The sequence below is a fragment of the Podarcis bocagei genome (assembly GCF_964188305.1).
Source record: "Podarcis bocagei genome assembly, chromosome: 12".
Taxonomy (NCBI): Eukaryota; Metazoa; Chordata; class Lepidosauria; order Squamata; family Lacertidae; genus Podarcis; species Podarcis bocagei.
This window is the reverse complement of record NC_138137.1, coordinates 15,061,298-15,074,597: the sequence shown is the minus strand read 5'-3', so window position 1 is coordinate 15,074,597 and position 13,300 is coordinate 15,061,298. Positions and strand designations below refer to the sequence as shown.

The window sequence follows — 13,300 nt, the reverse complement described above, 5'->3', positions numbered from 1 at the left end:
GTTGTCGAGGTTGTGGTTGACTGTGCGCGAGATCAAGTTTCTGTTAGTTAATATCTGGGCAGAAACTGCATTTCATTCACTCCCACAGAATGCTGCAGGTCAGAAAGGCGAGTCTCCTTTAGTACTTTCCTCTTCTCTTTTTGACAGGGCCTAAAAGGAAATGAAGGCGACCCAGGTCTTCCTGGTGAAATGGGGCTACAAGGAAACCAGGTAATATAAATCTGTGTTCTGTTGCCGTGCTTAGAGGGGTGTCTTGTCAAAGCTGAATTCTGCATATTGTAATGACTGACTCTGCAGGTTGTGAATCGAAACAGGTAGGATTTGTTTCCAGTAGCCATCGTGCATTGAAGCGGTTGCATCAACAGGCCAGAGCCACTAAAATAAGGCTGCATCTGGGGCTTGGTCAACATGCATCAAAAACCTATTGTATTCCTTTGTCTCCTGTGTCACTCAGGGTACACCAGGTTTACGCGGAATACCTGGACCTCGAGGACCCCAAGGCTTTCCAGGACCCCAAGTATGTCTTAAAATGATATGTCTTACTTTGCCAGTCTTTTTAAGTCCATGGGAACATTTGCAAAATGGAGAAACTGTTACGGGCACCACAGACATAACCAATCGCACACCACTACTGTTATGTGCTGGGCCAGCAGGGGGATACTGTAGATAGTTATGCAAATGAAGGATCAAAAGTGACGTTCAGTGATTGGATAGTTTGTTTGCAAATGAAGGATCGGAAGTGACATTCAGTGATTGGATAGTTTTAGAAAGTTGCTACAGTAACGTTGTACTGGAGCTCTATATAAGCAGGCTGACTGAGCTCTTCAGGTAAGTTCTGTTCTGGCTGGCCTCTGAATAAAGAAGAGCTGTTTGAAGAATTGCTGTGCTGTCTGATATGTTCACCCACAACTTAACAACTACCTATTCTGCTGTTGGCTTCAAGAGAAGGCTTCTTGCAAGCCTTATTTCAGCAGGGAGAGGACGAGACCGTGTGGGCCCCAAGCGAAGGCCTCTCGCCTCTTATACATCCCCCAGATATTTCTGTGCACAAGTATTTTGTTCCTAGTCACGGGTTTTGTAGTCTACACCTGACTTGGCTTATGCACTATATCATGGGTTTTTAATTTTGATCTATGCAAAAGTATGTAGAGTGCTTTTGAGCCTGAATTTTGCTCGTGTTCATTGAGGATGATGCCCAACTGACTGGGCTGCCCCTGCCACTCTGGGCGGCTTCCAATGATTTATATGTGCATTTCAGCCAATGCGTGTTTAAATTTGCAAGCTGCTTCTAGGGTCATTTGCAGAAATCCCTGTTCCTAGTGTTCCCCTTTCCTCCATCCAGACTTCTGAGTCATGTCAAAGCTTTCCTCTGAAATGACTTTCTCACTGCTACTTTCTCTGAACAAGTAAAATCCCTCCAAATAAAACTTTGGGGCCTCACGTTGCCTATTCACCTGTTCGGCTGCATTCTATCATAAGATGCGGACTGACGCTTTTAAAAGAAATAAATGCCTTTAGTGTATATATGTCTACAGTTCTATGATTCTATGTCTGCCCTTTCTTCCGTAATAGTTGAACAGACGTCATTCAGGACTGCTGAAACCTGGATGGGATTATAGAGAAAGCACAAAAGCTATTTAACTGGCTGCCAATGATTGTTGTGGTTTTCTTAATGTGACTTTCAATATGTGTTTCTGATTGGAGGGTAGGCAAGGAATCGATGGCACGCCTGGCTCCATAGGGAAAGAAGGACCTAGAGGTCAAAAGGTAAGAACTGGTTTCAACAGTACCTTTTGTGTTTCGACAAAATGTCTGAACACGTTTCTTCCGAAGTAAAACGCAGCCTTCGTTTCGTCCAGTATAAAGAACAGCTCTATGTAGCGACTGAGCAGGGCTGTAAATATTTTTGTACTTTTATACTCAGTACAAAATGTATCTGGAGCTGGTCCTTTGGAACATGCGAGTCCACTTTTGTATGGACTTCACTGGCTGCCGCCTATTTGTCTTGCAGTTCAAAGCACTAGTTAACCCCTTGCTGAATGGCCTAAATCAGGGGCTGTTAACTTTTGGGAGCTGGTAGGCACATATGGAATTTTGAGAAAATTCCGTGGGCCCCAGTCACAAAATGGCCACCGTGGGATGTGTGGCATATCACAAAACGGTGGCTGTTAGGAAGAAGGAGGAGGAGGAGGAGGAGGAGGAGGTGTTTGGACTTGATATTCCGCCTTTTACTCCCTTTAAGGAGTCTCAAAGCAGCTAACAATCTTCTTTCCCTTCCTACCCCACAACAAACACTCTGTGAGGTGAGTGAGGCTGAGAGACTTCAGAGAAGTGTGACTAGCCCAAGATCACCCAGCAGCTGCATGTGGAGGAGCAGGGAAGCGAGCTTGGTTCACCAGATTACGAGTCCACCACTCTTAACCACGCTGGCATTGGGAGCATTGTATGACGCAAAATGTCAGAGCAGAAAAAGAAACAGTAACACAGAACAGTATGGGAAGGCTCCCTGTTATGCCAATAAAGGCTTAATGAATGAATGAAAGAAAAAAGTCACCACCACACCACACTGGCATGGGTGGGCACCCTTGTGTCCGTGTGTGCCAGGCTGGCAACCCCTGCCTTAAATGACTTAGGAGAAGGTCAGAATACTTAAAAGGGCTGCCATCTTCGCCTAAGATTAGCAGAAGAGGACGTGTGTGTGTGTGTGTGTGTGTGTGTGTGTGTGTGTGTGCTGCCACTCTGTTGGCTTTGCCTGGCATTGGTGGCACCTACTGTTTACCTCCCTGCCTCCCGCCCTGTTCAGTCCCCTGCTCAAACTCACTAAAATTCTCTGGAATGAAAAAGCTGTTGGTTGCTATCTTTACTTCAAATGGCTCGCCGAGTTGTGGAGTTCATGATGGTGATCATCCATATCTAACATGGGGGGGGGTGGTATTTTAAAATAAAATAAAATAACTCTTACAGATAGTCTATTATTTGGTACCATCTGCCATCTAAAATAAGTTAGGGTTGCCATATGTCCAGTTTTTCCTGGGATGCCAAACAGTAAAATTAGTACACAGGGGAAAATTTTGAAAAATCAGCAAAATGTCTGGGGTTTTCCAAACAGAACCAGGAAGCTCAACAACCTTTGGGGCAATTCCCCCCCCCAAAAAAAAAAATGTGTCCAGATTTCTACTACTTGAAATGTGGCAACCCTAAATAAGTTCCATAGACTTCTCTGGCCTGGCCTTTTCCTCATGGGAAAACCTGAGGGTTAGTTTTTCTATAGGTGGGTACTAGGATGAGGTGCTAACATGCCCCTTCACACATGTCTGAACATTTCACCCAAAGCTTCATCAACTCTAATGGTAACCAGGGTTTCATATAATCAGCAGTCTGTCAGGGAGAAGGTTAAGCTAGAAGCCTTCTGTCTGAAATCTAGTTTTCTATGTAAAGGGGATTATTTTGTCCGGAGGAGTTATCCTTTATGGAAGCCCCCCACTTTCAGTCTGTGGCAGTACAGACAGCCCTGAGTTTGCTGCCTCATTGAGAGCAAGACTATAGACACCAAAACAATAAAATTGGTCTGTACTATTGGTCCGTATTTAATGGTTAATCTCTGTTTTGTACTGTGTGAAAGGGAGAACATGGTGATCTTGGAGAAAAAGGCCTACAGGGGCTGCCTGGACCAAGGGGCTTGACGGTGGGTTTTGCCTTTCTGATTCTGAGTCTTGACGTTTGTGACTGAATTTCTCTCCGCCTCTGAAAAAGAACGGTTGCTCCATTTGATTTTCCTTCATCCTTTTCCTTCGTCTACTGGAAAATCGTGTGCCTGTCCATCTTTCTGTCTGTTCCCTACGCATCTGGAAACCTCTTGAGATATCACTGGCAAACATGGCACGACGGTTCCCAAGATGGAGGAGCTTTTTTAAAAAATAATAATCCATCAGCCGCCATCTTGAATCCAGATGGCAGACCGAAACATTCTAAACCGCACCAATTTGGACACTTCTTAAAGATATTGCTGCCAGATTTGGCACAATGGTTCACAAGAGTAAAACCGCAACAAGTAACTTGTCCTGTAGAAGATGTGCCAAGGATACAGTTTGTGGGTTTCTTGCCAAGATGCCAGTCATTTCTTCTCAGCAGTGCTGGATTTATGTATAGGCTGAAGCCTGGGGCCTCTAAATCTAGGGGGCCTTGCCAGCCTGCCCGCTCCCCAGTGGGCAGTCTCCCCTCTCCCAAAATTGCAAACCCAAGACTTCATGCGAGGGCCGGGCAACTCAGGCCCAGAAACTATGAGACTTAGGGCTATCCAGTGGGACCAAATTTGAAGCAGTGGGGCACAACTTGAATTTGTTTTTGTAGGGCCCCAGTTCACAGCCAAAGTCTGCAAAATCTTATAGATATAAATAAAATCCATCTAGATTGCCCTGGTGTGGGGGGCCCCTTAGGAGTGGCACGCAGGGCCCAATTTGGCCAAATTGCTCCAATTGCCTTAAGGTCAGCCCTGATGAGACTGTGCAGGGGTTGGACTGACAAGCCCTGCACCTTCTAGGTCCCTGGTGTCACTATTCAGAGTACCAACTCAAGGACTTGTTATGGAAATAAAGGGGGGCACTTATTGGAAATCTGTTTTGTCGCCTCCCCCCCAAACCCCGGGACGATGAGCCCAGCCACTTTTTATTCACAGTTGCATAAGCACTACACTACAGCATGGCCATAAACCTGTAGGTTCAACCGCTGAAATATACACCCAATATGCAGCAATGGAGATTTATGTTACTTCTTTATGCTTTATGTGTTTTATGAATGGACTCTGTATTTTGTGAATTACCTAAGAGCCACCAATAGGGAGCTCTAGAATCTGACAGATAACCAACTGGGTTGTACCAAGCAGTGACCCCTCTTGCTGAAAGCAGGTAACCAGCAGGAAACGCTTCAGCTCAGCCTTAGCACTGTTAACTGAACACCCCCTGCTGTGCAGATAATGGAGAAAGCTTGTAAATTGTATCCCTTCCGGCATCCTGGCCAACTCTATTACACTGGTGTAAACCCTGGTGGACCAGAAGCCCAGAATAGCAGCAAATAAAATCCGCTTATACATCAGTGACTGATAAGACTTGTCAACCTGTTCTTCCAAAGCCTTCCTATAAAGATCCAAAATACTGGCCAAAAGAGAGCAGGTCTGGGAAGAGTGAGGCATACAATGGGCACCACCAGTGAAAACCCCCTGCTCCATGTAGCTCCTGTCCTGTCATTTGATAGGGTGCCCACTTGCCCTCCTTCTTGACATGGAATGCTCTCTATTGGAGTCTCCCGGTCCAGTACAAAGACCATAAGAAGAGAGAGCAGGGACCTTGAAATTCCCAGCAGCTGTTAATCAAGCAAGCAAGCACACAGGTCATCTTTGTCACAGTCAGGACTTGTTTTTGTACCATCTTGTTTGTCCCCAGTAACCAAAATTATATTATCAACATATACAAGCAGAAAAGTTGTTTTTCTTCATTTGGAGGGAATCGTACAAAACAAGGGGGCACTAAGAAAGAAAAGTTCCAGGGTAGCAACAGAAATGAAACTAAAAATGCTTTTGCATTTTCAGAACTACCCAGCAATATCAAGTTATAGGAAAACTGGTGCTATTAACATTAACCCTAGTTGGTTAATTGATTTGGCAACTTCCATGCACATGACGTCTGATGCTAATTCCTCCCCAAAGAGTTAAATGAGATTCAGGTGGGGCTCATATGCCTTGTCAATCCCAGCAGGTATATAACAGGAAGTCCCGGCCTGCCCAGGCCGATTTGTTTCGTCCGGTCTACTTTGAATAGAACTTAGCTGAATGCAATCCTCACTCTGTCTAATGGTAGGGCCAGCCTTAAAAGTCTTTTAAAAAACATTCTTTTGATTTTTCTATTCCTTGCAGGGGCTAGATGGTGACAATGGCTATGGTATACAAGGACAAAAAGGAGCAAAGGTGAGAGCCATGCTGTGAAGTTTCGGTCGCAGTGAACTATCACTCTTCAGCAGGGGTGGGGAACGTGTGGCCCTACAGATATTTTTGGACTAAACTCCCATAATCCTTGCACATTAGTTGTACTGGCTGGGGTTCATGCAAGTTAGAGTCCAGCAACATCTGTAGGGTAACAGCTTCACCATCCCTGCTATACAGTGACAACCACTAACAGCAGGCAGTGCAATCTTTTAGGATGTCTCTTATGGAAACCTCATTAAAAGAAAACGAGGGTGCCCTTGCACAGATTTCTTTAGTTGCTGTTGGGCTTGTGCAGATGTTCCTGGTGGATTGTGCCTCCAATATTATATGGATTTATTGAGCACTGTTGAATAGACTCATAGAATCATTGAATTGTAGACTTGGAAGGGGCTGCAAAGATCACCTGGTTCTGCAATGCAGGAATCTTTTGCCCAATGTGGGTCTTAAACACACAACCCTGAGATTAAGAGTCCCGTGCTCTACCGGCCGAGCTAAAGCACACATTGGGGATGTAACCATTCTCATTTTGTTTTGAAAACACAGCCCATGCTTGCCAGCCAGTCTGTTAAAAGTGCCCCTGATCACACTCGCACCCATACATGGATGTATGTCACCACTGTGAGCAGTTTCCAAAATCTTGGGTCTGTTTGCCTGCTTGGGTGTGGCAATCCTAACCTTTGTTAATGCAGGAATGCTTATTAATTTACTGGTAGGGATCAGAGAAGCGTGCTTGTAGTGACTGTGTGCCAAAAGGGTCCGGAGCAGAACAAAAAGCAACGCTTACATCCAAGTCGTTATGCTTTGGTAAGCCCAGCTCAGTGATGGATTTGGTGCCCTGTGTGAGGTCAAAATCCTGGAGCTGTCCCGCCTGCTGGGAAAGTGCTAAGTAGGCTTTGGGAAGGAGGTGGGAGGGCTCTAGGATCCTACCAGAGCCTCATGCCTTCCTCCCCAAAGCCCAATGCCTTGCTTTCTGGTCTTTGAGACAGCGCTCAGGGCCCAATGTGTGCACATCACTCGCAGAGCCCTAAATCGCCCCATTCTCTGAAGGAAGGGCAGCCAATTCGTAGCGCAGTTTGCTTCCTTTGTTATGCTGGCTCATGTCCTGGCTTTGCCTAGTCACATGCGGAGTGAAGCTTTATGAACCAAAGTGCCAAGAGGCCTCCTTTGGATGAGAGTGAGGCAGAGCACTTTGGTAACGTTCCATTGTTGATTGTGGACAGCACAACGCCACAAGCGCAACCCATTCCATAACTGACAAGGGACCCATGTTGCTGAGATCATATAACCAAATAGATTCCATTCAAAACCAACATTAAAAGCCAGTATAAATGTTTGTTTTGTTGCATTACCCGGATATCTGGATATTTGCCTGCCATTTTTTTCTAGTGTCCAAAACAAACAGTGGAATGGAATGCAACACTCAACACTTCCGACGCATGATAAAGAGTTGTGATTGGGAAAGAAGCACGGCAATCTTTCCTATATCAAGTATAGTATTCTGGAGTCTGACAGTTGTCCAAAAACTACAGAGGGAGATGTATAAGGACTAATTACATGGAAAGCCCGTCCTTCTGGTGGAAAGTGGAAAGATGCTTTGGCAGGGTGAATGGATCCTACGGGCTTTATTGTGACCAGCTCAGGATTCACTCTCCTGGTGTTTCTTTAACTTGCTTCCTGATGCTGCATCAGTGGCGTAGCGTGGGTTGGCAGTGCCCGGGGCTGCTCATAGGGGCTGGGTGGGAGGGAGGAAAGGAAGGGAACAGACAGTGTATGCATGTGCATTCAACTGCCTAAAGCATCTGTGTTACCCAAGAGATCGCAGCCATAGAGATAAGAAGAGTTGTTCTGTTGTCTGGCGAGGTCATTTCCTGTTTTGCATGGAGAAGCTATTTTCAACAGAGCCCAGTGCCGGAAGCACTTAGCTGTACTGAGGCAGCACTGGGTGCTGAAATTATGCGACCCCAACAAATTTTGTGCCCAGGGCAACCTCCCTGCAACCCCCTCCACACTTCGCCGCTGTGGTGCATTAATGATTTTGACAGTGCACTAATTTGCACCTCCATTATTGCATTATTCTACCTCTCCTTTGATGCCAGAGTAACTCACCTGGGCGACTGGTGTAATGTCATAGCCTGTGACATTTTTGTATCATATGGAGGAAGAGATTTAGGATCATATGGAGGAAGAGAGGAGCCTTGCTCACTATACAGTACCAGCAGATCAGGTTTCTTAAGATGATGATTAACTTTTTAATGAAGCAGATAACTGCAGTACTGTTGGAGTGGCCCTGAGATGTAAGAAAAGCTGCCTGGGATATGACACCAGACACATTTGATGACACATTCAACTTGGCTTTACTCAGAGTACACCCATTGAAATGACTGAATATGCCTATGTATGGCCCATTCATTTCAATGGGCTTGCCCTCAGTAAAACTTATATAACATATATAGTTGCATTTGCATTTATAAACAATTAAAATAGTTGCACATGTAAAGCAATACAACACACACTCCAATACAGATACAAAATTGCAAATGTGTTTAATCTAAAAGAAAAGAAAATAGAACAATTCTTTTTAAAGCAACAGCAAAGAAAAGATTGTGAAACGGCCAGCAAGGAAGTCACATGAGATCAAAGTTTTGTTTCTGTTTCTTTAATTCCAGGGGCAGCCTGGATTTCCTGGAAACCCTGGACTGCAGGTATTGCTTATACTCCTACAGTGACTCATTTATGTTTCTTGTATGGGTTGTTTTGATGCGGGTAGCGCTGTGGTCTAAACCACCGTTCCTCTTGGGCAGTCAGAAGGTCGGCAGTTCAAATCCCCACAACAGAGTGAGCTCCTGTTGCTCTGTCCCTGCTCCTGCCAACCTAGCAGTTTGAAAGCACGCCAGTGCAAGTAGATAAATAGATACCACTGCAGCGGGAAGCTAAATGGCGTTTCCGTGCGCTGTGGTTTCCGTCACGGTGTTCCGTTGTGCCAGTAGTAGTTTAGTCATGCTGGCCACATGACCCGGAAAGATGTCTGTGGACAAACGCCAGCTCCCTTGGCCTGAAAGTGAGATGAGCGCCGCAACCCCAGAGTCGCCTTTGAATGGACTTAACCGTCCAGGGGTCCTTTACCTTTTGAGTGCTATGTTTCTTATTTTCATAGTCTTTAACTAGATGTGTGGATTGGAGCCATGGTTCGGGGCAGGGGGAGTCCTAACACTTTGACCTTGCACCACAGCCTTGGTCCAGTTTGGAAGCCACAAAGTGGCTAAACCCTTTTTCTCCTCTTCAGCAGATAGCAACTCTGGGACTGCGACAGGATAATGCACTCTCCACTGGTATAAAACCTTCTAGTGAAGAAGCAGCTCTGATCTTTGGACACATTAAGCTAGATTTGGGGTGGTGACACCCTGGCCAGAAAGAGGGCCCTTGTTGTTGAATTAATCCTTACGTATTTAATACAATTGAATGGATTATTGTTTAGACACGAATGTTGCTTTGGAATATTGCGATAGTTGCTATGCTTTGTTATATTGATTATTCTCATAATTAGGACAAAATACCAGCATAATTAACATATTCAGTATCAATAAAGTTTTTCCATTCTCTGTTTGCTGCTTTGGGTTTTCCTCAGGAAGGAAAATGAGGTTATGGGCAACCCGTTGGACTAGGGCTGCCATAAAAGGACACAGGCACGCCACACACCATGGCTTCGATCCAAATTAACTTTCTTTTCATGCAAGGAAAGGATAAGCAATCCAAACAGGAGCTCTTAGCTGCAAAACTCTACTTCTGATTCCTTTCTAGGGTGAAGATGGAGATCCAGGCATTCCTGGAGATAAAGGCGCCAAAGGAATTAGGGGACAACGGGTGAGGATGATAAATGATCCTAAGCGGTTTGATATGTGAGAAAGGAGAGTTCTCTTTATAACGGTTCTTAAAACTCCTAATGGTTTCTTTCAGATGCCTCACGCTAGAATCCAGTTGCCACAATTTGTGACAGTCTAATAATGCCTCGCGGGTGGCGCTGTGGGTTAAACCACAGAGCCTAGGACTTGCTGATCAGAAGGTCGGCGGTTTGAACCCCCACGACGGGGTGAGCTCCCATTGCTCGGTCCCTGCTCCTGCCAACCTAGCAGTTCGAAAGCACATCAAAGTGCAAGTAGACAAATAGGTACCGCTCTGGCGGGAAGGTAAACGGCGTTTCTGTGAGCTGCTCTGGTTCGCCAGAAGTGGCTTAGTCATGCTGGCCACATGACCTGGAAGCTGTATGCTGGCTCCCGCGGCCAATAAAGCGAGATGAGCGTCGCAACCCCAGAGTCGGCCACGACTGGACCTAATGGTCAGGGGTCTCCTTTAATAATGCCCCAGAGCTGTGTGAAAATGGTCACTCAAAATCCCCACCCCTTTCTGTGGGAATTTGCTGAATATTCTCTGGACTTATTCAACATTTCGAGGGCACTGAAAAAGAAAAACAAAATGTTTCTGTGCACCGCACATCATTTAAAAATCTTATTAGGGAAAAACCAGTAGAATATTGGTTTTAATTGACAATATACTGTAGATCCCCAGTTATTTCTGGGACGAAGTGGTGATTTATAACAGATGTTTACTGTTTATTTATTTATGTTTGTCATAATAATAATAATAATAATAATAATAATAATAATAATAATAATAATATATTTATACCCCGCCAATCTGGCTGTGTACACACACACACACACATTCATTTTGAATATTGCCACAGCATGGCAATATTCAAAATGAATGTGTCTAGGGGTTTCACTAGTAGATCTTCAGCATCAAATGCAACACAGAGTGAGTGTCCAATTTTCAACCTAAGACTTAAGGGTTCTTCAGTGATCCCATTCCAAAATTTGTTTTGATTTTAAGCATCACTGTGAGAGTCTGAGGTAGATAACCCTTTAACATGCACTCTTTAAACCATCGCAACTAACTGGCTAGTATATTTCTTCATTGGCTCCCAGTACGTTTCTGAACACAATGCAAAGTGTTGGTGCTGACCTTTAAAGCCCTAAACGGCCTTGGCCCAGTATACCTGGAGGAGCGTCTCCCCCCCCCCCATTATTCTGCCCGGACAATGAGGTCCAGCGCCGAGGGCCTTCTAGCAGTTCCCTTGCTGTGAGAAGTTAGGTTACAGGGAACCAGGCAGAGGGCCTTCTCGGTAATGGCACCTGCCCTGTGGAAATTCCTCCCAGCAGATGCAATAAACAACTATTTTACTTTTAAAAGACAACTGAAGGCAGCCCTGTTTAGGAAAGTTTTTAATGTCTGATGCTGTATTGTTTTTAATATTTGGTTGGAAGCAGCCCAGAGTGGCTGTGGAAACCCAGCCAGATGGGCAGGGTATAAATAAATAAATAAATAAATAAATAAATAAATAATAATAATAATAATTATTATTATTATTATTATTATTATTATTATTTCAAATTAAAAGCACATCATACATTAAAAGTACATTAAACAAGGCAAATGAAACCTAAGCAAAACATGTTGGGTTTAAAAGAAAAGAAACAAAAGTTTTCAGGTCCCCAATCCATGCACGTTTTACTTGGGGGGAAGCCCCATTGAACTTGGTTGGGATTTACTTCCGAGTAACAGTGGCAATTTTATTATGAAATCTTAAACGCTGTACTGCACCCAGAGCTCAGAAACTGCCTGTGTTTGTGAAATTCCCTGTCACAAAACGCGCCTAGAACAATGGGAATTTCAAACTCTGCTTGAAAAAGAAGAATTGGTAGGAGCAGGCTCCAAGCTCATTTGCTATATTTAGCAATATTAAAATGTGAAATAATATTGAATCCACAGCTGCCTAACTTTATTCACAGGCAGAGAACTGAGGGGAGGAAGGCATTTCACTGGTACCTGAAATTTCATTTCAAGGGAGCTGAAATTATCCAAGAGTTTGGAAGGAACCTAAAAAATGAAACTTTCAAAAAAATTGAATTTTCAGCCAACCCAAAAAACCTCCAAACCTTTTGTTTTCACGTATGAAGCCTGAAACAAGTTGCATTATTTTAATGGGGCCTTTGCATTTTTTTAAAGGGTCGTGGTGGAACACCAGGGGCAGTTGGTGATCCAGGACGCTGGGGAGAACCTGGAAGAATGGTAAAAGAAATACAGATTAATGTTGAACTGTGAAACCAAGTATAGCTGAAAATACATTATCAAATTATATTTTCTGGATCAGGATTATATAAACAAAAATATGGCTATGAGTTTCATCTGCAAAATCAACAGCACAGTATAGAAGTAGCTCAGTGTTGAATTCAAATTATGCTTTCCTTTTCAAAATTGCTCCTTATATGTGTGAAAGAATCTGGGGTGGGGGAAGGAATGATTTTGAGTTCAATCTAGAATCTTGATTTTGTTGCTGTTGTTTAGTCGTTTAGTCGTGTCCGACTCTTTGTGACCCCATGGACCAGAGCACACCAGGCACTCCTGTCTTCCACTACCTCCCGCAGTTTGGTCAAACTCATGCTGGTAGCTTCAAGAACACTGTCCAACCATCTCGTCCTCTGTCCCCTTCTCCTTGTGCCCTCCATCTTTCCCAACATCAAGGTCTTTTCCAGGGAGTCTTCTCTTCTCATGAGGTGGAGCCTCGGCTTCAGGATCTGTCCTTCCAGTGAGCACTCAGGGCTGATTTCCTTCAGAATGGATAGGTTTGATCTTCTTGCAGTCCATGGGACTCTCAAGAGTCTCCTCCAACACCATAATTCAAAAGCATCAATTCTTCGGCCTTCTTTATGGTCCAGCTCTCACTTCCATACATCACTACTGGGAAAACCATAGCTTTAACTATACGGACCTTTGTTGGCAAGGTGATGTCTCTGCTTTTTTAAGATGCTGTCTAGGTTTGTCAGCAACAGCAAACTGTGGATATACACAGAAATCCATTTATTCTGAACTGAACATTCTCTCCCATGGACTGCATCATTCTACCCGAGGGGTAGGAAATTGTTCCCCACAGAATTAGAATGTGCGGGGAAATATACTAAGCATTGCCTGCTTCTGTGCTCCCTGAAGGAATACCAGCATTGCAAGCTGAAGGAAGCATTACAAGCTGATCATGTTGGAGAATCATGATCGCTTAGGGAATATGGCTCAGTTTGCATGTAACGCTAACCCAAAACATGACTTAGAAAACATGGATTCTCATAGAGAGAACTTTGCTCCTTCTCTGCTTCTCTTAGCTGGTGAGCCAAGTCACCGTTTAACTTTGTATTATGTCCAAACCTGAGCTCATTATCTGTCCCCTAGACAAACCCTAAGATGTAAAGGTTCATAGAATGAACCTTGGCTGGA

The 13,300-nt window shown here is 44.3% G+C and overlaps 1 protein-coding gene and 1 long non-coding RNA gene across 3 annotated transcripts in view; one reads left to right on the top strand and one right to left on the bottom strand.

Annotated features, from left to right (window-relative positions):
• The window catches only part of LOC308569974 (collagen alpha-4(VI) chain-like), a 99,096-nt gene that overhangs the window by 63,093 nt on the left and 22,703 nt on the right, over positions 1-13,300 (top strand). For both annotated transcript variants that reach the window (XM_081164252.1, XM_081164251.1), the window contains 8 exons: positions 148-210; positions 455-517; positions 1,705-1,767; positions 3,623-3,685; positions 5,909-5,959; positions 8,644-8,679; positions 9,776-9,838; positions 12,041-12,103. In XM_081164252.1, coding sequence (XP_081020378.1) covers positions 148-210; positions 455-517; positions 1,705-1,767; positions 3,623-3,685; positions 5,909-5,959; positions 8,644-8,679; positions 9,776-9,838; positions 12,041-12,103 — 465 coding nt within the window. The remainder of the gene's footprint in view (positions 1-147; positions 211-454; positions 518-1,704; positions 1,768-3,622; positions 3,686-5,908; positions 5,960-8,643; positions 8,680-9,775; positions 9,839-12,040; positions 12,104-13,300) is intronic.
• The window catches only part of LOC308570294, a 38,683-nt gene continuing 36,673 nt past the window's right edge, over positions 11,291-13,300 (bottom strand). The window contains exon 3 of the long non-coding RNA XR_014001090.1: positions 11,291-12,092. This is a non-coding gene — a long non-coding RNA (uncharacterized lncRNA). The remainder of the gene's footprint in view (positions 12,093-13,300) is intronic.